The sequence below is a fragment of the Schistocerca americana genome, chromosome 8 (genome assembly GCF_021461395.2).
Source record: "Schistocerca americana isolate TAMUIC-IGC-003095 chromosome 8, iqSchAmer2.1, whole genome shotgun sequence".
Classification (NCBI taxonomy): Eukaryota; Metazoa; Arthropoda; class Insecta; order Orthoptera; family Acrididae; genus Schistocerca; species Schistocerca americana.
Genome location: NC_060126.1, coordinates 138187195 through 138210486, shown reverse-complemented (window position 1 = coordinate 138210486; position 23292 = coordinate 138187195). Strand labels below are relative to the sequence as shown.

At 44.3% G+C, this 23292-nt stretch overlaps 1 protein-coding gene across 1 annotated transcript in view; it reads right to left on the bottom strand.

The window, feature by feature from the left end:
• Positions 1-728: 728 nt before the first annotated feature.
• The window catches only part of LOC124545631 (loricrin-like), a 36541-nt gene continuing 13977 nt past the window's right edge, over positions 729-23292 (bottom strand). The window contains exons 2-3 of the mRNA XM_047124577.1: positions 19719-19994; positions 729-848 (exon numbers count right to left, since the gene is read on the bottom strand). Of these exons, the coding sequence (XP_046980533.1) occupies positions 729-848; positions 19719-19994 (396 nt within the window). The remainder of the gene's footprint in view (positions 849-19718; positions 19995-23292) is intronic.

Here is a 23292-nt window from a genome sequence, read left to right as displayed (position 1 = left end):
AGCAGTTTTCTCATCTCCTCCCTAACTGTCGCAGTACTTGTAGTGGATCCTGATGGAGTTTGGAATTCCTGTATGATGGTCTGGATAGATGAAACTTCCTGGCTGATTAAAACTGTGTACCGGACCGTGACACGAACTCGGGACCTTTGCCTTTCGCGGGCAAGTGCTCTACCAACTGGGCTATCCAAGCACGACTCACGACCCGTCCTCACAGCTTTACTTCCGTACACCTCTTCAACTGTCGGCAGTCTCTGTCAGTCAACAAACGAGGCCGGCTTGTGCGATTTTGTGCTGTACGTGTCCCTTCACGTTTGCCCTTCACTATCACATTGGAAACAGTGAACCTAGGGATGTTTAGGCGTGTGGAAATCTCGCGTACAGACGTATGACACAAGTGACACCCAATCACCTGACCACGTTCGAAGTTCGTGAGTTCCACGGAGCGCCCCGTTGTGCTCTCTCATGATGTCTAATGACTACTGAGGTCGCTGATATGGAATACCTACAGTAGGTGGCAGGACCATGCACCTAATATGAAAAACGTATGTTTTTGGGGTGTCCGGATACTTTTGATCACACAGGGTAGCTCTTCTCACCGACCCATTCTTCTGTTACTACTTCTGTACTAACAACGAATACTCCCCACCTACTTTTATACTGGGGGTTCCCCCTTCGTAACATCTAGTGGTCTATTCCGCATTACACCGCGTTGCCAGGATCCTTTCTATCTAGACTTCAAGCAGCGGGAGGTAGCCTATATCTGCCGCTGGGCAAAGCCCGCCGCCGCCATGAAATGTGACGTGGCGGCATTCGTCGTCCTCGGCGGGCGTTAAAGCGAAGCCGGCTTCCTGGAAGTTTGCCAACACCACTTGTGCACTAAGTGAGCTGCATCTCCCAGCGGTGGCGATGTACAATGTCGCTCACTGTGTCATAGCCACACTTCCCGTTTTAGAACAGCCGCATAGGAACGTGCGATCAACGCAAGTATCTAGTAACACGTGACCAAATACACCTTGAGACAATGGTGTCGTGGCTGTTCCGCTATAAAATCATCAAATCATCGTCGTCATCACCATCATCATCATCAGACACAACACACGCCTTGTTTATGTAGCCATCTTTCTCTGTTCACTGCCAACATCGCCAATTGGTTACAATTGCTGTAATTCATTCCACTAATAACAATTCGTAATATGGATGTTTTGTGCCTGTCTCGTGATTTATTTTCCTTCTAAGACGTTTTTTGGTAGGTTTCATGTTGAATTAGATGTCTAGTTAAATTAGTTTTGCTTCTCTGTGTCACGTTAATCTGTATTCTTTGACCTACTGTATTCTTTGATCTACAGTTTCTTTTATTATTTGTTCCTTAGATTTTTCTTTCAGTCCAGGATGTTTTTGTCCCTCTTCTTCATATTCACATTTCCCATGTCACTATTTTTTTCCTTTATTATTTCTCCTGAATCTACTCTTCACAACTATAGCATTAAATACTCTAAATAGATGTCCTGATCTGTTGTCTCTATATTAAGGTAATTGTTGGCTAATACATTGCACCCTTGTTCCTGAAGGCTTGGTAATTCATTGCATGTCTTTTATTATCCATTATATTTCCGTTCTCCTCTGTTGTTGTAATTCCAAATCAGCAAAACTCATTTACTTACATTATTATTTTATTTCTTACTTCAGTGCTTGTCCTTACATGCCTGCTCGATTTATGCACCACCGTTATTTTAGGCTTCTGTTTATTTTTTCTTTAACGCAGTCCAATGAATCGATCGAATTTTTTAACGCTTAGTTCATGCTGTTTACAGAACCTGCTAAGGCTACTACATCGTCATCAAATTGTTTATCATTAATTTTAACCTTCTGAGCCACTTATTTTTATTGAACTTTCCATAAATATGGAAAGGGGACAGCCTTATCAGACACCTCTTCTTATTCTAATCTCTTTCTTAGTGCCATTGATATCTATTTTTGTAGTCTGAGTTCTGTATAATTTGAGAATCAAATCTTTTAACTCGCCACTGTATTAAAATTTATTCATTTTCCTAAACAATATTTTCCAGTCCACTCTATCAAAAGCCTTCTCTAGATCAATGAACACAAAAAAGTTTACCAACAATGTATAAAAGTGGTTCCAAATTATTCTGCGTCGCTTAGAACTGCAAACTTGCGTACATATTCTCGATAAAATGCTAAGGAAAACTGTATCTCATAGATGGAAAACCAATAAAAATCCTGTTCAAAATCCTTTTCTATGTATTTACACTGTCTATCTCCTAGAATATTTTAAAGAACTATATTACTCCAGTATAGTGTCGACTAAAGTCCTAAAAGGATATCTGTGTTAAAAACCCAGCGGTTAATGTCTGTGTAACCATTCTTACAAAGGTTTTCTATTATGTTCTCATGGTAGTCTGAACTGAATTTATGATGTCCCTATACCAAAAGTATGGACCCAAAGACTACCGGTTCGATCCCCAGCCACTTCCAGGATTTTTATTTGTCACTTATAGTTTCTTTCACTTCTGGCAATATAGATTAAAGTGAAAAGTGCCGAGTTCCACCCTGGTTCGGGGCACACTTTAATCTTTAAGGTCCCCAAAGGAGGAGTTGGATAAGTCAGTTCAAATATTGGAGGAACGCAACGACTTACCACCACGCATAGGATCATGACCAGTACAGCACTGTGGTGTTCAAATAAATATTCGGGCTGATGGAAACTTTACTTCACTTGCTTATATCGATCACCTCATTTATTGCCTTCCTGGAGTTAGTCATGACATTATAGTACACGTAAGTTTCATATACGGTACATACGCTGTATCTCAGTAGGCACCACGCTTTACTGAGATCCATGGTTGCCGGAAGGACGACGACATTAACGAGGAAAGCATTCAAGTCAAATTATTTGTGTTGTAAGGTACTAAGACGCGAATCGATAGATACGAAGGGAATTCCTAATTAGCTGCCCCGTCTGTTTCTCGGTAAAAGACTCGGTACATAATAAAAAGTAAGAATCTCTAAATACGAAAAGCGCAAATAAAACAAAGGATATTCAGTGCTTCATAGTCTTGATGGGGAAAACAGATGTAATGCTGAGAAGTGGCGTTGTCCGTCACTCTGAAGGTAATATTTAGTATGAACACATGTTCCACTCTGAATCGCTCTGAAGTATCAGTTACCTTAAATTGCCAGGACTGCACCTAATGCAGATGAAAGATAACTATCTGCGTTTCATTTTGAATGTCGCTTTACGTCTGATACCCAACTTCAATGCATTTTACAGTTCATGTAAATTAAGGCCTCGTAACTAACCAAAGGTAGTAGCTCACATTCATTAGCATGCGTTCTGTCATTTATAACGTGAACAAGCAGATAATCTGGTATTGGCAAAATTCAAATGGTTCAAATGGCTCTGAGCACTATGGGACTTAACAGCTGTGGTCATCAGTCCCCTAGAACTTAGAACTACTTAAACCTAACTAACCTAAAGACATCACACACATCCATGCCCGAGGCAGGATTCGAACCTGCGACCGTAGCAGTCGCGCGGTTCCGGACTGCGCGCCTAGAACCGCGAGACTCTGGTATTGGCACATTTGACTATAGGCCTTTCTTCAGTCAACACCACAGGTAGTAACGAAATTGAGAAAAGTAGGACGATATGATTATTCTAGCGGTCAACATGGAAAATTTGTCTTGAAATCGTAAATGGAGTATAATTTTTTAACTACGTCAGTTTCTTCCTGAAAATGTTATTGAAAGATCCTTCAAGCGCTTACCTAATGCTACCACAAAAATTGTTCAATCTTCATTTGAATTGTTTGGTGAAATAACGCAATTTCCTGTGTGTACCAGACGGTCTATTGGTTCATTAGTTCGAGAAGTTGGCAATGCCCTACGATGTTATTATTTGACAAAAGTTTGGTAAGATATGAAGTAAATAATGTTTTCCAAATGAAAAATAGTGCGACTTTTATATTTACCCGCTATCCACACGAAGCAAAAGCATTTATAGAACAGCAGAAGCAAAACGCATTCATATCAGATGAAGTTTTCGGTAATTTTCATATATGCTAGGCTTTAAGTAACAAATTTTACTTTCGCAACACAACTATACAAAAATACAGAAGACGATGGAAAATGCTGCGCTCTTGGTCAATGATTTCTATGCCAAACTTACTAAATAATTTGGTGAATAATACAGAAAGCAGTAGTTCTCTGGAGTCACGAGGAGGAAAAATTACATCTCGCGCTGATTCATGTAAGCGGTCACGTGATGTCACCAGAAGCGATTCCTGGACTGCGCGGAATGCGGTCATTATTCAAACCGAGGTGTGAAGCGCGTGGCGCTCGCGTCGCCGCCGCACGGCTGCGGGACAGCGCAGTGCTGCGCTCTGTGGAGCGCTGTGGTGAACCACAAATTTTTGGCAGATGCCGCTGTCCGTCAGTCAGCGTCGGAGAGTGCGCTTCCTGTTCCGGTTGCGGACAGTCAGCAACTGCGCATGCGCAATAAGACTGACGGCGTAACTGTGATATAAGCCAACCGATATTATTTTGAAAATAATTTCTTTTTTGTTTTGCTGCTATTTGTTTACATTACGATTTTTAATTAGGTGTTTATGTGGTCATACATCGCCATGTTTATTGAAAAGCACTGTTTTTGCTCATCAGTTTACATTAATGTTGCAACTGAGTCTATTTATTTGCGCTTAGTTACACATAATCAAACGTAGTCAGACACTTTCTGGCGTTTATTCGTGACGTTTAACTCCGACTAAAACAGCTAGATTTAAAACCAAGCACATTTTCACCCATTTACTGGTAGAGAAATGGCAATTTCCAAATAAGGTTCAAGTCCTCGTCCGATTTTATTTCTCTCTGTTTTCCCCAAATCACTTAGGCAGGTCCCGGAAGAACTACTTCAACAAGAGCACTGCCTATTTCCTTTCACGTCCTTACTCAACTGAATTTATCGTTGTCTAGTTCCCAATTACCGCGAAATGGAGAAAAATCTTTAAATGTAAGCTTCTTACAGGATTTGTACATGAGACACTACAACATTTAATAATTTTTGACAACATTACTGGAAAATCTGATAGACAATTAAAATACTAACCAGTCTTGATCGCAAGGCTTTACCGTCTTGACGTGTGATTCTTAATTTTTAATAAAGCCTTACGCTCGAAACTGAATAGTAATTTTTACTACTATATTTGCTACTGCAATCACGTAGTTAATTACGAAAGCTTACACGCTCATCAAGTACTCTTATTAGATGTTCATAAAACGTATTAAACTAGTTCTGAAACAAAAAAATGGCGCAAAGCTTCTTGTTTACAGCTAGAAGCTATGCTCTGTTTGCAAGCCGCTAGTTCAGAAAATGAGTTCTAGAGTTTTCTTAGAAAGTCTGAATAGCAGTCTAGTCCTCCAGAATCTGTTTTCACCTTACCACTTTAATTATTTTCGGAGAGTTTCTCTTTGGTTGCAGTCACACTTAAGCGTTGTTTATGCCTCAAATGCAGATGCCGAATATCTTAGTTTCTATAGTCAGTGAATCACATACCTTTGTTTGAGAAAAGTTACGAATATCAAATAAGATTCTAGCACTCCTCTACTAAAGAACCCTCGAATAATATCCCACAATAAAGGCTTTTAGTCTTTGACATCTAGCTAGGTAAAAAATTACAAGCATTCTTTTAAACTTTTCCATTATTTGTGCATGTTTCTTTGCTTAGATTCCCTGAAATGCCCGGTCATTTTTGTCAGTTGGGATCACTCAGCAACTTTAATTTCCCTTAGTTCTTTGTTTCCTTTTTTCAGTACTCCATATTTGACTCTGTTTCTTTAGTGTTCCTGACTTTTCATTTTTTCTACCTTCGAAACCTAACTTTTCATTAATTCATTTACAATTATTTTGCTTATTGTTTTATTGCGATACCTCAGTCAGCACTTCGGTTATTTAAAATATCCGGAACACACCTGCCAACTCTGCCGACTTAGAAAGGAGACTCCTGATTTTTCTCTTTTTCTGTCGCCTCCCAATTATTCCATTATTTCTCTCGGTTATGATCAAAGGTACGAGGATTTGTACTGAGAAGCCGTCATTTCAGTTCTTTCGACCAATGGCTGCAAGTCCTTCGCTCATTAGACGGTTTTAGTCAATAGACGTCTTATATCAAAATACAGTGAAATCAGGAGGTCACGCGTGACCTGTATACTGCTTGTTACCTTTTCTTCTTTCCCGTGCATTCTGTATAGAATGTATACTCGTATAGCTTACTGCTATGCTATGTTTGGACTATTATTTGTGTGTTGTCATTGTGCTTAAGTGGAGTCGCTTATTATTGAACGTTTTTATGGTCTGTATAAATCTTCAGAGTGGATGGTACTGAGTGTTACTTCGTCACCTAGATCCCTGAAAGGCTTCATTTTTCTATAGGCGTATATCTGACGTACATCCTATCAATCATATTCGTAGTACTTTGATTCGGTGTTTTGTTTCCCATTTTTGAAAAAAAAATATAACGCTATTCTTAAAGCAGTATTAGGAACCGTTTCCGTGAGCTATCCAGTCTAGGAACATTCCAACCTAGAACTGACTGTCTCGGCTACGCCACAGATAAGGGGTATGGAATCAAAGTTTCGGATAGATGCAGTGTTTCCATTTGAGTTTTTACAGCCGTTACATAGCTTTGTGACGTCATAGGGAGAGACGTCATTTGTGTCGGGATTATACTGAAAATGAGCTCTCCGGTTTTTGATCATTATTGCCTCCTGATTTTTGAAGCTGAATCTCCCGTTTTTTGGTTTTTGACTGATTTCATTTGGACCGCTACGACCTCTTCATCTCAGAGTAGCACCAGCAACCCACGTCCTCAGTTATTTGCCGGATGTATTCCAATCTCTGTCTTCCTCTATAGTTTTTGACCTCTACAGCTCCCTCTAGTATCATGGAAGTCATTCCCTGATATCTTAACAGATGTTTTATTATCCTGTCCCTTCTTGTTGTCAGTGTTTTGCACATATTTCATTCCTCTCCCATTCTGCGCAAAATCTCCTCACCTTTTCAGTCCACCTAACTTTTACCATTCCTCCGCAGCACTGCATCTCAAATGCTTCGACTCTCTTCTTTTCCGGTTTTCTCTCGGTCCACGTTTCACTACCATGCAATGCTGTGCTCCAAACGTATATTCTCAGAAATTTCTTCCTCAAATTGAGGCCTGTGTTTGGTACTGGTAGACTTCTCTTGGCCAGGAATGCTCTTTTTGCCAGTGCCAGTCTGCTTTTGATGTCCTCTTTGTTCCGTTCATCATTGGTTATTTTGCTACCTAGGTAGCAGAACTCCCTAACTTCATCTACTTCGTGACCACTGTTCTCATTTCTGCTACTTTTCTATACTTTAGTCTTTCTTCATTAGACTGTTCTTGAATTTTAATTCCACACCTGAACCGTTCTGTTATTTTCATCATTGCTTCTTCGATATACAGATTGAACAGTAGGGGGCGAAAGACTACATCCCTGTCTTACACCCTTCGTTCTTTCTCGTCCACTCTTATTATTCCCTCTTGGCTCTTTTACTTATTGCATATTATCCGTCTCTCCCTATAGCTAACCATATTTTCCTCAGAATTTCGAACATCTTGCACCATTTTACATTGTCGAACGCTTTTTGCAGATCGATAAACTGTATGAACATGTCTTGATTTTTGCAGATCGATAAACTGTATGAACATGTCTTGATTTTTCTTTAGTCTTGCTTCCATTACCAAAAAATGGTTCAAATGGCTCTGAGCACTATGGGGCTTAACATCTGAGGTCATCAGTCACTTAGAACTACTTAAACCTAACTTACCTAAGGACATCACCCACACCCATGCCCGCCGGCCGAAGTGGCCGTGCGGTTAAAGGCGCTGCAGTCTGGAACCGCAAGACCGCTACGGTCGCAGGTTCGAATCCTGCCTCGGGCATGGATGTTTGTGATGTCCTTAGGTTAGTTAGGTTTAACTAGTTCTAAGTTCTAGGGGACTAATGACCTCAGCAGTTGAGTCCCATAGTGCTCAGAGCCATTTGAACCACACCCATGCCCGAAGCAGGATTCGAACCTGTGACCGTAGCGGTCGCGCGGTTCCAGACTGAAGCGCCTAGAACCGCTCGGCCACACCGGCCGGCGCTTCCATTACCAACTGCAAGATCATAACTGCCTCTCTGGTGCCTTTACCTTTCCTAAAGCCAAACTGATCGTCATCTAAAACGTCCTCGATTTTCTTTTCCATTCTTCCGTATGTTATTCTTGTAAGCGACTTGGATGCATGAGCTGTTAAGCTGTTTCTGCGATAATTCTCGCTCTTGTCAGCTCTTGCAGTCTTCGGAATTGTGTGGGTGATATTTTTCCGAAAGTCGGATGGTATGTCGCCAGAGTCATACATTCTAAGCACCAACGTGAATAGTCGTTTTATTGCCACTACACCCAGTGTCACAGCTAATTAGCGTTAATTAACAGTGAATTAGGACGATTGCTAAGAAAGTTGCAGGTGTTGGCAGTGACAGAAGGCACTTCCTGCAATAGAGCGAGCTGGCCCGCGAGATCCTTGGCAACGTTCCTACACGCGCACGCACTTAGCACACGCACACACGCTGTGTTCACTTTTCTACGACCTCCTCAAGGCCGACCCGTGTCGCGTGGACGGATTTAGCCCGCCACGCGCCACCTTACTGCTCTGTTTCCCACACCTCTCTCTCTCTCTCTCTCTCAGCGCTTCGCCTTCCGGAATCCGCACTGCCTAACATCAGCCTACGTCCTCTCTGTTTCAGGAAGCTGTGCCTCACGGAGCTCTTCTGGACAATGCGACAGAGCTAAACCGCAAAGCTGCCACCACAACTAATGGCCATGAGGCAGGTGAGTGTCACGCGCAGTTTGCTACATTTTACTTCTCGGCGCAAGCACAAATAGCAAGTCTGCCTGCACCCCATGCTAAACAGAGCCCAAACATGTAAAACTGGCTAGGTACGAGAATTTGTACTGGAAAGAGCAGGTGGAAGTCTGGCGTTGTGAATGCAAGAAAGACGTTGAGAAATGTTTCCGTGTGTATTGGATTAGGAACGGAACTTTGAATTTATTGTTAACTGCCACATAAACAATGTGTTCAATATGAGCACGACGAGCTGCTGTACAGAGCCAGATTTGCACCTGGTGGCCAAAATTGGAATTAATTTTTTTTCCAGCTTAAATCAGTTCCGCATCAACGTATTAGCATACCAAGTTTCCCTGCCATACGCTAATTGCAGCCCATACTTGACCTGTGTGAGTAGCTGCATTTTAATTAGAATTATAACCACCCTCCCCCCGCCCCCACTTTTTCTCAGTTGACTGAATTCTTATCCCTATTACAGTGCAACCGGTGATAATTAGGGGCAATTATCTCCAATTATTTGCGCCCCTTCTCTGAAACTAAGCCCGCTGTCGGTGTGGCGGCAAGGCCACGACTAATTCCAACGCAGATGAAACGAACGCGAGATACTGTTGTCCCTGGCTGGCTCAGTGTGTGTGTGCTGGCCGCTGCCTCCAGTGGCTCGGTCTTTCTTCCGCTCTCTCGTTACCCGCTGCGACCGCTGGCTTTTGCCGCGCACACAGGATGCTGCGCTTGAAAGGAAGTTTAATACCGCTGAAAGGGCTGGCGCACCCCTGCCGCTGCTACCTCCCCCATAATAACGGAATTAACGACCTGCGACGACCACCAGCCGTCGCCGCACTGTTTACGTCAGCCGGCACCAGATACACAAGGTCGAAAGGGATACGGGCAGGGAACGGAAGAATCGAGAGGAGATAAAGAAAAAGAGGCACCAGCGCTGACCTAGGAGACGGCAGTCTGGGGAAGCGCAACGGCGCAGTCGTTGAGGAAGGTCGGGTAGTTCGTTGGATCTGAATGCTTGACTCTTTGACGTACATTATTAGCAGCCATCTCGGAAAGACTTTATTGGATTTCCGTCACGTGCCGTAGAGATGCGAGACGTCAGAATTGCTTCCAGGAAATGAGGGAGGCGAGCGGACGTTGAAAGTTCCGTGAAAACGGGAGTGGGTGGTTTTGCAGGTGCATTAAATTGCGTGTCAATGAAGTCTGAAGGTCGGAACCGCTTTATAAAACATCGTATCGGTCCGTACATAGGTCGCGACAGAATACAGGGTACTTATAGTCACACAAAAGTAACATTTAATTTTGAAAAAGATAAGTAACTTACTGAAATGGAGTATATATACAATTTTTGTTTGCAAACGTTCGTTGCTGCTACCTTTGGTAACACAACAAACGTCGCATCTGTAGTCGATTTTGTGAGAACTCCTATGAAGCGAGTCTGGATGTATACTGGTAACTGCTTGTGTTATCCATTGTCGCAGTTAGTCGACGTTTCCCGGACGCGGAAGATCAAACACTCTGTCTTTATTGTAACACCATGCATAAAATTCCGTTTGGGTTCAATCAGGTGATCGTGGTAGCCAACATATTGTTCCACGACATCTAATTCAAATCGACGCATTCCTACAGAGATGTGCGACAGCTTCATGATAATAATTTGGTGGAACGGCTAATAATAATAATAATAATAATAATAATATAAGCTAGTCCAGTGGTTTCTGCTCATCCCATATCCGAACATTATGCCGATTCGCCTTACAGCAGGTATGGAAGGTGGCTTCATTACTGAACACAATTTTAATAAGCAAAACATCTTCAGTCTCTGTACCGTTATATACGACTCCATGACAACTGCTGAAATAAGTCATTCGCGCGTGCCGCCTAGCGGGAATGTCGCGAACTAGGAGTCTTAGGGGAGGAATAAAACATGAAGATTCAGTGCTGTATCAAATATTTCTATAAGTTATTTATCCTTTTCTCGATTAAATGCTACTTTCGTACAACTGATTTCTAAACACCCTGTACAAGCCGTACCCAAATTGTGACGAGGGAAGAAAAATACAGTGTAGAAAAATGTATGTCATCTCACAAACATTTTTTTTTTTTTTAACTATTCAGATTGCAGCAGCTGTCAAATTATTACATAGAAGTAGCAGCCTCAGAACACAGGAAACACCCACAGACAAATTCAATAGATCAGGCGGATACTAACTTACGTGAAACTTTTGTAAATCAGTATGCGTAGGACAAACACGCCTGATTTTAAAAAAAGATGGACAGAACACCGCAGGGCACTAAAAAGTAGTAGCTTTCACAATGTATTTGCTGACCACTTGGCAGCCCACGATTGCAAACCAACTGAAGCAGACGTAAAACGCAAATTTCGTCTACAAGCCTTGGCTGATACAATAATACCGACCAAGCGCTGAGTCGGCCTCTGGCAGTCCCGTCATAGCAAGCAAGGGGTGGGATCAGCACACTTCTCTCCAGGTCGTTATCAAATTTGTGACCTGAACTAAAATAGACACAGATAATAAGAAAAACCTGTATAAAAAACTTAAAAGAAAATTTCGACATACAGAACGCATTAATAGAAGGAAAACAGATAATGGTTCATTATTTAACACATTAAAGGAACTATAAAAAAGAATCCGACACACACACACACACACACACACACACACACACACTGGGAGAGAAAGCGAACAAAGTTCAAATGTGGCCTTTTCAGACGAATTGCGACGTTTTTGTATGGCGTGAAACGTCTGAAAGCAATCACCCTGCAGTAAGGAGTGCAGGCCGGAGGAATGGTCATAACGGTCTGGGGAATGTTTTCGTAGCATTCTCTGGGTGATCTCGTCATTCCAGGACGCACAATGGATCAACACAAGTATGCGTTTATACATGGTGACAATATCCACTCCTACATGCAGTTTGTTCCTTCTCACCAAGATGGCATTTACCAGGAGCACAATGCAACATGGCTCGCAGTGTACGTGCGTGGTTAGAAGAGCAGCAGGATGAGTTTACCGTATTTCTCTGGCCACCAGACTCCCAGAATCTGTAGCCAATAGAAAATCTGTGGGACCACCTCGATCGGGTTGTTCGTGCTACGGATCTTTAATAGAAAAACCTAGCGCAGCTGCTAAGGCACTGGAGTCGGAATGGCTCAACATCCCTGTCGGTATGTTCCAAAACTTCATTGATTCCCCTCCCGCCCAACGGTCCGCACTGCAGAAGGTAGTTATTCAGGCTTTTGACAGGTGGTCACTTTAAAGTGATCAGACAATATGTGAAGAGGAGGAAGGGCCTAAGGGAGGAAACCTTGTTCATCATAAGTCTATGAATCATGTTCACTTTGTTCTATGTATTATCGTGTTTTAACCGCTTGCGTATCGTACTGCCTGAAATGGAATTTGGGGAACAGCCCAGGATTTGCCTAAACGAGCGTGGAAAACTGCCTAAAAACCATACTCAGGCTGGACCCCAGTCGTTAATCGATCACGCGGATCCGACCCAGGTCTGGCTCACTTCTCTGTCTAGCAAGCTACCGCGCTACGACATACGAACAGGTCCATAGAGTGCGATTAAGTATGTACAAAATTATTGCGATAAGAACAAATTTATTCTAGGCACTCCAAAATTATTACGCATAGAACACCTTTAGTTTCGAAATTCAGATCTTACGCTGGTGTTACGTCGTGGGTAGATGTCAGAAATTTCCGCGCGGGGAAACCTGATCTTGTTTCCTCGCTGTATTAGCCATCGCCGTTCATGAGGTCCAAAATCGACTCACTGGACCATAATTTCTCATCAGTTCGGAGACGAAATTGTGTCAGCATCCATCCCGATCACAATGCCGTCATTTCGCAACCTATTGAACAAAAATGAGAGAAAAACGGAATGATATCGCATGGTAACGCAAATTTTCAGCTCATATCTGCAAGATGTGTAATCAAGCAGTTAAAAGCTGTTTGAGCTTCATTCACAACTAAATCAAATATCAGAGGTGCGATCTGCTGTACTCTTTTTTATTTTATTTTTCGAGCTATTACGGTTGCATAAAATATCCTAGTGCACAGATTATTATACGCAACGAGATCACATGGAAGAGCACTCGCGTTCAGCGTTCATTGTGAAGCCCCATCGCTCCCCAAATTAATATCGCACTCGATTTGGCTCCAACGACGCAGTTGAAAATTACATCGGTAATGAGTCAATCATTCGCACGCAACACACTTACGAATTAAATGTTCGAGAGTAATTTGGCAGATGCGACAGCAAGAAAACTCGGTGATACTGCTGAGGATAATTAAAAATCTAAAATCGAGAAATAAATATTTTATTATGTGCTGTATGGATATTACATCTTATGCAGACATTGTCTGGAGCTAATTTCTGGGTGTCAGTTCAATATCGCGCTTCAAAGAGGGAAAAAACCATTCACTCGGTAAGTTTCATTCAGAATATAGCGTGGTTTGCCTACGTAAGTTGCTATTGTGACCGTTAGGACAACTAACTCACTTCTAAAGCTAATAACACGTAGCAACATGATTAAATGTAGCACCTTTATGAAAATAAATTGTTACCTTGATTTTGCCGTTCTCTGCTTCGCGACTGACACACATATATTTACGACGGCAGCATTTTAGAGTCCGTAAGGCTATGCAGCGTTCGTGTAACGAATGTTTCCTCATATTTTTCTACTGCTGGCTCTAGAGTATCGCAGTTCCTACTTGCCGTGAAATACACGAGGATTATTGGTGAAATTATAGCCATTGCTTATGGTGGTCCGAAGTAGTTTGAAAAGCCTCTAAATATTGCAGAGTAGGTTGTGTTGAGAAATAAGTTGCATATTTCCCGAGTTAACTAGCACTGAAGTTAGCCATTCACGTCGTTGAGCATGAAAATTCAAGCGGCCCGCCATATAGAGTAATAATATTAGTTGTTCTCATAGCGTAGGTGATACCGCACGAGACTGTTCAGCCTTTGGCTCGGGTTCGATCCTTCCTACCGTCCCATGGCTAATTTTTGTATCGCTCTCTTGTTCGATTTTAGTAAACCAAACGAAGTACACTTTTGGCGACACCGTTTCTGGCGGGCTGTTTGCATTTGAGTGCCCAATGGCTCGATCGGCTAAGTTAAGTCCTACTTATCTCGGAAACGGTGCAATGTAATTTTTTCTTAAAAATTATTTCTCAGCGCAGTATGCCCGGTAATACAGTTACAAGCTTTCCAAACTGACCACGCTCTAAACGCCGCCGTTACCTCACAATATTACCTGAACAACGCCTGTAATGAACGTCGAAATATTCAAGCAGATGAGAGGCAGCATTCACATCGCGACTGAAATAGATGAAGGACATGGGATCTTTTTGAGACAGCATTTATACAGTAACTAATGCTTTTCCAGTGATGTAAGACCTCCAGCAGATCTGTAAGGCGTAATATACACAAAATGTAATTCTCATATCTGTAACATGAAGCCTCCCCGAATGGCCATAGAAATAGTTACATGTCTCCTTTGTCAAAAACAGATTTATAATGACTATATTCATTACATTCTCGGATGCGTACAACCCTGAAAAAACACCATGTAATCCTAGGACAGCGAAAGCAGCAGGCTCGTATCCAGAACACAGGAAATTCTCTCCCGTCGTTTCCATTGCTTTTAGCAATATATCGGTGACACAGTTGTAGCTCACATTGATGAGAATGTGACCGTGTGTGGTAAAGCAGTGTGTTTTGATTCTTGTATCCTCCCTGCTTCATCCGTCGTGCATTATTTTGCTTCCAAGGTAGCAGAATTTAGTCGGTACGTTTACTACAAGCTCCCCAAGATTCACGCTAAGTTTGCCGCTAATTTCACTTCTTTTGCTCCTTAATACTTTCTCCTTTCTTCGGTTTCCTCAAATATTCTTTGCTCAGTCGACCGTTCATTCTACTTAACACGTCCTGTAACACTTCCTTATTTTCATAGATGACATATATGTCATCAGTGGAATTTGTCATTGATACACAGTCACGCTGATTTTTAATTGCTTATCTGAGCCTTTCTTCCCTTCATTGCTTTTTCAAGATGTTTTAATTAAGTTGCTTTCTTGTCTGTTCGGTACACATCTATATCTAAATTTACATCTACATGACTGATCTGCAATACACAATTACGTGCCTGGGAGACGGTTCATCGAAATACCTTTAAATTATTCCTCATTTTTGAACGTCGCGTGAGAAAAACGAGCACTTAAATATTTCTGAGCGAACTGTCATTTCTCTTATTTTATTATGATGAGTATTTCTCCTTGTGTAGATGGGTGCCAGTAAAATAATGTTCACAGTCTAAGGACACAGCTGGTGATTGATATTTCATGAGAAGATCCTGCCGCAGTGAAAAACGCCTTTGTTGTAATGATTTACATCCCAATTCACGTCCGTAGCACGCCCGTAGCACACTCTCCTCTGTTTCGTGGTGATACAAAACGAGCTACCTTTCTTTGAACTTTTTCGTTGTGCTCCGTCAGTCTCATCTAACGCGGATCCCACACTGCACGGCAGTGTTCCATAAGAGAACGGGCAGGTCGTCTCTTTAGTAAACATATTGCACTTTCTAAGTGTTCTACCAAGAAACTGCAGTGTTTGGTTTGCTTTCCCCACAACATTATCTAGGTGATCGTTCGTACTTCAGTCATTCGTAATTGTAATCCATAGGTATTTAGCTGAATCTGCAGGCTCTAGATTTGCAGTTGATTTTAAGCTAGCTCCCAGTGAGCTAAAGATTTGAAATTTGATCCATAGCTTAGCATAGGGTAACGATGCAATATAAATTCGCTTTCTTGTCGGTGTCTTCGGTAGGGGTGGGGGCGGAGTTGAAAACCTATGGTAACGTCTGATTTCTCGGCTGCCTGCAGAACCAGTGTGTTCGCCTCTGGAGGCAATGGGTCCCGTACAGCAAAATACTCAGAAGGTATCCCTGAACAACTTCTGAACGTTTGGCAGTGAAGTTCTAGTTCACCCCGTACATATCGCGCCCTTCGTGTATGGCGTCTAGAAAACTATAGACGAATCTGTCACCTCCATCGGACAATAAAAGAAAAAGCAGATAGCATCCTAACCGAAAAATATCATCGTGAGAGAACATAATGTCCCGCGAATGTAAACGGGAAGATTACATTCGCTCGTGGAGGAAGTTAACATCACAACCTAGGGGAGCCAGTCGCATTCAACGAAGCTTGCAAGCTGCCTGCAGAGAAGGCAGGAGCGGCTGAGATAAGGAGCGGCCTCCCTGCACGAAACTCGCGGAGCGTCGGGCGTGGGCGTCTGCGTGCGTGTGGCCGGCTGCTCAGCTGTGACCCCGAACGGAGCGCCAGCTAAAGGTCACCGCTTCGACCCGCCCCGGGGCCGACACGTGCCCGCCTATACTCGATGCGGTCGGCCGTGCTCGCAAACTTTCTCCTTCTCGGAATAGTTGCCTCCGGCGCCCGGCCGTCGTGATAACGTTGAAATATGCGCCTCCGCTACCGAGCTCCGCTACCCGCTGGACACGTCCTAGCGGCCACGCTTAGCAACAGTTCCGAGCTACGGTGACCATCACTGCTCGGGCCCAGCATCGGTTAACATCAATTTTGATGGGAAATCTGTACTCCACAAGACTCCTGACGGTGTGTGGCGGAGGGTACTTCTGATACCGCTGTCTGGTTCCCCTCTTCCCTGTTTCATTCACTCATGGCGTGTGGGAAGAATGATAGTCGATAAACCTCTGTATCGTTTCAAATTTCTCGAATTTCCTCGCTTTGGTCATTTCACTAGGCTTATGTGGGAGGAAGTAATACGTCTCCGATTTTTCCCGGACTTTCTCTCTCGGAATTTCGATGGTAAATCATTGCATGACGCACAATACCTCTCTTGTAGAGTCTGGCAGTGGAGGCTGTTCAGCATTTCTATATCGTGTGACGAAACGCGCCGCTCCTCGTTGGATCTTCTCTATATCTTATATCAGTCCTACGTGATATGGATGAGCAATACTCAATAATGGGTCGAATAAGTGTTTATCTACTTCTACATGTACATTTATACTCCGCAAGCCACCCAACGGTGTGCGGCGGAGGGCACTTTACGTGCCACTGTCATTACCTCCCTTTCCTGTTCCAGTCGCGTATGGTTCGCGGGAAGAACGACTGCCGGAAAGCCTCCGTGCGCGCTCGAATCTCTCTAATTTTACATTCGTGATCTCCTCGGGAGGTATAAGTAGGGGGAAGCAATATATTCGATACCTCATCCAGAAACGCACCCTCTCGAAACCTGGACAGCAAGCTACACCGCGATGCAGAGCGCCTCTCTTGCAGAGTCTGCCACTTGAGTTTGCTAAACATCTCCGTAACGCTATCACGCTTACCAAATAACCCTGTGATGAAACGCGCCGCTCTTCTTTGGATCTTGTCTATCTCCTCCGTCAACCCGATCCGGTACGGATCCCACACTGATGAGCAATACTCAAATATAGGTCGAACGAGTGTTTTGTAAGCCACCTCCTTTGTTGATGGACTACATTTTCTAAGGACTCTCGCAATGAATCTCGACCTGGCAACCGCCTTACCAACAATTAATTTTATATTATCATTCCACTTCAAATCGTTCCGTACGCATACTCCCAGATATTTTACAGAAGTAACAGCTACCAGTGTTTGTTCTGCTATCAGATAATCATACAATAAAGGATCCTTCTTTCTATGTATTCGCAATACATTACATTTGTCTATGTTAAGGGACATTTGCCACCCCCTTCACCAAGTGCCTATCCGGCCTATCCGCTGCAGATCTTCCTGCATTTCGCTGCAATTTTCTAATGCTGCAACTTCTCTGTTGTGTAAGCCTCTTCCTTTGTGGATGAATTACATATCCTTAAATCTTCCTATGAATCTCATCTGGCATCTGCATTTCCTACTACCTATTTTTTGTCGTCATTTCACTTAAGGTTCCTCTGTGAGTTGCTCCTAGATACTTTACGGTATATACTGTTCCCAGCAGTTTGTCATCAGCGGTGTAGATGTACAGCGGTGGATTACTTCTCCTACGTATGCGCAGTATGTTACATATATTAAAGTTCAGGGCCAACTGACAATCGCCACACCATTCATCGATTCCTTTTACTAATCGCTGCACTCTTCTGGCGCCATCAGCTAATAGTCTTACGGAGCCTCAGACATTTTCTTCTAGATTATTTTTGTATCCTGTGAACAGTAATTGTCCTGTCACACTTTTAAGGGGTAGCCTACTCTTGATACTAACTTTACACCGGTGTGGATTGGCACCTGAGGTCGTCTGGGTTCAAACGATTCAAATGGCTGTGAGCACTATGGAACTTAACATCTGAGGTCATTAGTCCCCTAGACATTAGAACTACTTAAACCTAACTAACCTAAGGACATCACAAACGTCCATGCCCGAGGCAGGATTCGAACCTGCGACAGTAGCAGTCTCACGGTTCCGGACTGAAGCGCCTAGAACCGATCGGCCACAGCGGCCGGCTCGTTTGGAATGAAGTATGTAATGAGGATGCGAGGTACCTTCTGTCACCGGAAGTCAGCTGCGCAGTCATCTTACAACCCCAGTGAACTATTTTCATATCACACAGATAAGATGAAAGGAGGGGTTGTTGTAGTTCAACTACTTTTCACATTAACCAAGCTCTGTCAGCCGCGCGGGATTAGCCGAGCGGTCTTAGGCGCTGCAGTCATGGACTGTGCGGCTGGTCGCGGTGGAGATTCGAGTCCACCCTCGGGCATGGGTGTGTGTGTGTGTCTGTCCTTAGGATAATTTAGGTTAAGTAGTGTGTAAGCTTATGGACCGATGACCCTAGCGGTTAAATCCCATAAGATTTCACACACATTTGAGCATTTGTGAACATTTGAAGCTCTGTCAGAGGTTAAAATGATGAAACGAAGAAGAATCGTAGGACGAAACCGAATCTTTAGTTTTCTAATCTGATACTTAATTAACATCCTCCCACTAAAACGAAAAACAAAACAAAACAAAAAAGGTATAGCACTGTTGGCTGGGCTCCCCTGAGGTTTAGATTAAGCCGCTTATTGGAAAGTGTTTTCTACCTCTGAGCGCAGGTCCATTCCCTCACGGTGCAGTAGAGCTGTTTATTAAGTGTATCTGTCGAGCGTAGGTTATTGCAATGAGTGTGTATACAGAGCAGTGTCATGTTGGTGTTGAATGATGATGAGACGAGGAAGACGGTGAAATCCGGTGCCCGAGCCGACCGGAGTGGCCGAGCGGTTCTAGGCGCTACACTCTGGAACCGCGCGACCGCTACGGACGAAGGTTCGAATCCTGCCTCGGGCATGGATGTGTGTCATGTCCTTAGGTTAGTTAGGTTTAATTAGTTCTAAGTTCTAGGCGACTGATGACCTCAGCAGTTGAGTCCCATAGTGCTCAGAGCCATTTTTTTGAACCGGTGCCCGAATATAGCCCACTCCTCTGGAAGCGTTGAAGTTCGACATTTGATGGGTGATCACCATGACCAGTGTCTATCGCCCTTCTCCGTGACACACTGCGAAGGAGTCAGAGATGAAATCCAGGACACTGGAGCAGCGTATGGTGACCGGGAACCGTGCGTCGTCTCGTTTCCACCCCTTGCCGACCAAACACTGTCGGTGAAAATTCCTTTTTACCACCGCGATTGAAACTGGCTACCCAAGAGTGGAAGCCACCGGTCGGGCAGCCTGGGAAACACAGGTGGATGCTGAGCTACGCGCAGCACAAGAATATGAGGGGTGTCTGGCAGCGGCGCCTCACCTGCAGCCAGGGGTGCCGCGAGCCGAATGCAGCGCCGCGCGTGGCGCCCGCCATCGATTCGCCGCCGCCGCCGCCAGCCCCGCCGCCCCCACGGCGGGCCAGACGCGACAGAGCCGCCGCCGCCCCCTCGCGCCCCTGGCCTCCACTTGCCACGTGCCGACCTCCGCCGCCACACCCTCCACCCCCGCACCGTCCAAAAACGCGACACTTCCTCGCGCCGCGCCGCCGCTGCACCCCCTGCTGCTGCTGCTGCTGCTGCTGCTGCGCCGGCAGCCCCTACTACTCCCACACCTACACGCAAAAGCAAACTCCGTGAGGCGTCCTGCAGCGAAATAAAAGCTTGCCCTTTCACTCGCGGTGCCACCGTGCACACCCTGGAGGACATCTCCTCCCTCCGTCCCCCACCCCCTCCCGCCACTCTTCCCTAAGTACTCTTGCCGTCTAAGGGCACTGCTGTTTATATTCCTGACCTTTAAGCCCTACAGCGCACGTGAGTTGTGCAATGACGACGCCTGGTGAGGACTTACTCATTACCCTCGCCGTTTGAGAAAAGTCTCCCCTCCGGGTTTTTCTACACAGCAGCGCTCGCTGAGCCCCGCGTTTTAATTGGACGTAGGAACCCCGACTGTACACACACCCCTCGCGCTCTGGCGGAACAATACAACGGACGTGTAACTAGGAGAATAAAACTAGCCAACCAGTTGCATATCTTAAGGTTCGTCTTGCAACAGCATTTTTTTATTAGATGCACTGCTATACGAGGTGTGTGTGTGTGTGTGTGTGTGTGTGTGTGTGTGTGTGTGTGTGCGCGCTGCACTTTGTTTCCATTTCCGGCGTTCCGTATACGGTAAGATAATGGGAGTCAGAACAGAAGCTTTCGTGCAGAAGTACAAGGGAACGAATAGGTTCACCCTCGTAAAAAGAAACAAATTCTGCATATTACCTCCAACAGGCAGTAGTTAACTTCAATAAAAATCAGAGGGGGAGTTCAAAAATGGCTCTGAGCGCTGTGGGACTTAACTTCTGAGGTCGTCAGTCCCCTAGAACTTAGAACTACTTAAAGCCAACTAACCTAAGGACATCACACACTTCCATGCCCGAGGCAGGATTCGAAACTGCGACCGTAGCGGTCGCGCGGTTCCAGACTGTAGCGCCTAGAACCGCTGGGCCACGCCGGTCGGCTAGAGTGGGAGTCTGAACCAAGTTAGTATCTCAATCACTCTCTTTCCGACTCGTTTACTCTAATACTACATATATCACTTTTGCGTAACACACGTAGCGTGTTAACGTGTAGTAAGAGACGGAAGTCAAGAATAATTTTCTAATTAAAGTACCTTCTTTTCCTTATTTTCTGATCTATCAAAGCTAATCGTCATTCAAGAATAGTACAAAGCTTTTGTTAGTTCATTACGGTACTCCCAATATCAAAGTCAAAAACATTAGCGCGCTGTTCTGTTTATCTTAAACTGATAAGGGTGCCTATTCATCAGTTGGTTTTGCTGCTCTTGTGGTCGACGTGGTCAAACAACACAAACATTAACATCGTGTTTTCGAAATGATTAAAAATGTTATTTACGAAATAAGTTCCGAAAAGTGTGTGTACTCTTCCCGTGTGCTTCTAACAACTTACGAAAATGTAGATGGAAATAGGATTTTCGTAAGCTACATGGGGGCAATCGCAAATATGGTCCTGAAATTTTTTCTCGCAGTAAAATTACGTTTAGATACTAAAGTGACGTGTTAATTCGCCAACCAAATTCACATTGATGTTATTTAGTTGCAGATCCGATAGTGTACAGAGAGTTCTGCGCAATTCAGTAATGCAGTAAAGTTAACGTGATGGTAACAACTGTTTAGGTATAGTTTTCGTAGCATAATTATCACTTTTACGGATTGGAATAAAGAATATGCATTGGCGATGGAACAAAGGTGCTGAAGCAAGTTTGAGTTTTATATGAAAAATAGCGTTTGCATAAAAGGCGGATCTCATAATAATAAGACCGAACGAGGTGGCGCAGTGGTTAGCACATTCGGGAGGACGACGGTTCAATCCCGCGTCCGGCCATCCTGATTTCGGTTTTCCGTGATTTCCCTAAATCGCTCCAGCAAATGCCGGGATGGTTCCTTTGAAAGGGCACAGCCGACTTCCTTCCCCGTCCTTCCCTAATCCGATGAGAGCGATGACTTCGCTGTTTGGTCTCTTCCCCCAAAGAACCCAACCCAACCCATAATAATAAGAGCACAAGAATGCAATCAAATTGGGCCTCCAATGCAGTGTAGACACACGTTCGGAGCTAATCTTAGAGGCACAGATCTCATTAAGTTCAAAGGTTTACTTTTACAGAAACAATATACCCGCAAGTCATCCAAGAGGAGAATATCGTAACCTAATCACCATCTGAATATTCTCTAACCTACAAATATCTCTGTTTTTCTATACTAATTTACCTGTAACGGGTATGAAAGTAGACGAGCAATTGTTGGGCAACTGATTGCTCAGGCGAACCAAGAGGCTACCAGCAACGTCTCCTCAAAGGCCATTCAGCGAAAGTTGCTGCATATAGGCGTTCGCAGAAAGGGCATGGTTCGTGCACTCATGCTGATTGGCTCAAAAATGGCTCTGAGCACTATGGGACTTAACATCTGAGGTCATCAGTCCCCATAGAACTTAGAACTACTTAAACCTAACTAACCTAAGGACATCACGTACATCCATTCCCGAGGCAGGATTCGAACCTGCGACTCTAGCGGTCGCGCGGTTCCAGACTGAGGCGCCTAGAACCGCTCGGCCACACCGGCCGGCCATGCTGATTACTGTTCATCGATGACGAAGGCTGGAATTTGCACGCCAGTGTCGCAAGTGGACGCGCACTGAGCGGCGACAGATGGCCTTTTCAGATGAAACACGTTTGATGCCCCGTCGGACAAATGGTCGTTGGTGTGTACAGCGTGATACGCTCGAAAGCAAACAAGAAGGGAACGTTGTGGTCTGCGGAATGTTTTAATGCCATTCATTGGGTGATCTCGTCATTCTAAAAGGTACACTCGATAAACACAAGTCTGCATCTGCCCTTGGCGACCAACCCCACCACTACATGCAGTTTGTTTTTCCTCAGCGCCTTGGCATCTACCAGCAGGACAATGAAACATGACGCACAGCTCGCAGAGTACGTGTACGGTTCGAAGAGCACCAGGATGAATTTAGCGCACTTCCCATGCCACCGAACTCGCCAGATTTAAACCCGATCGAGAATCTGTGGAACCACTTCGATCGGGCTGTTCGCACCATGGATCCTCAACAGAGGAACCTGGCGCAGCTGGCGCACTGGAGTCTGTATGGCTCCACATCCCTGTCGGTACCTTCCAGAACCCAAGTTATTCTCTTCTTGCACGTCCCTCGCTGCAAATGTGGTTATCCAGGGTTTTGACAGGAAGTCTCATCAGTTTCGCTAGTCAATGTATTTGGCTGGTTAAGCGAGTTTGCAGGTCGGAGCAATGCAGTGGCATATCACCTCCAATAGGATCGTGCCTAGTAAAGCAGTGTGCCGTTCGTAGCGTTCGGTTGATGACAACT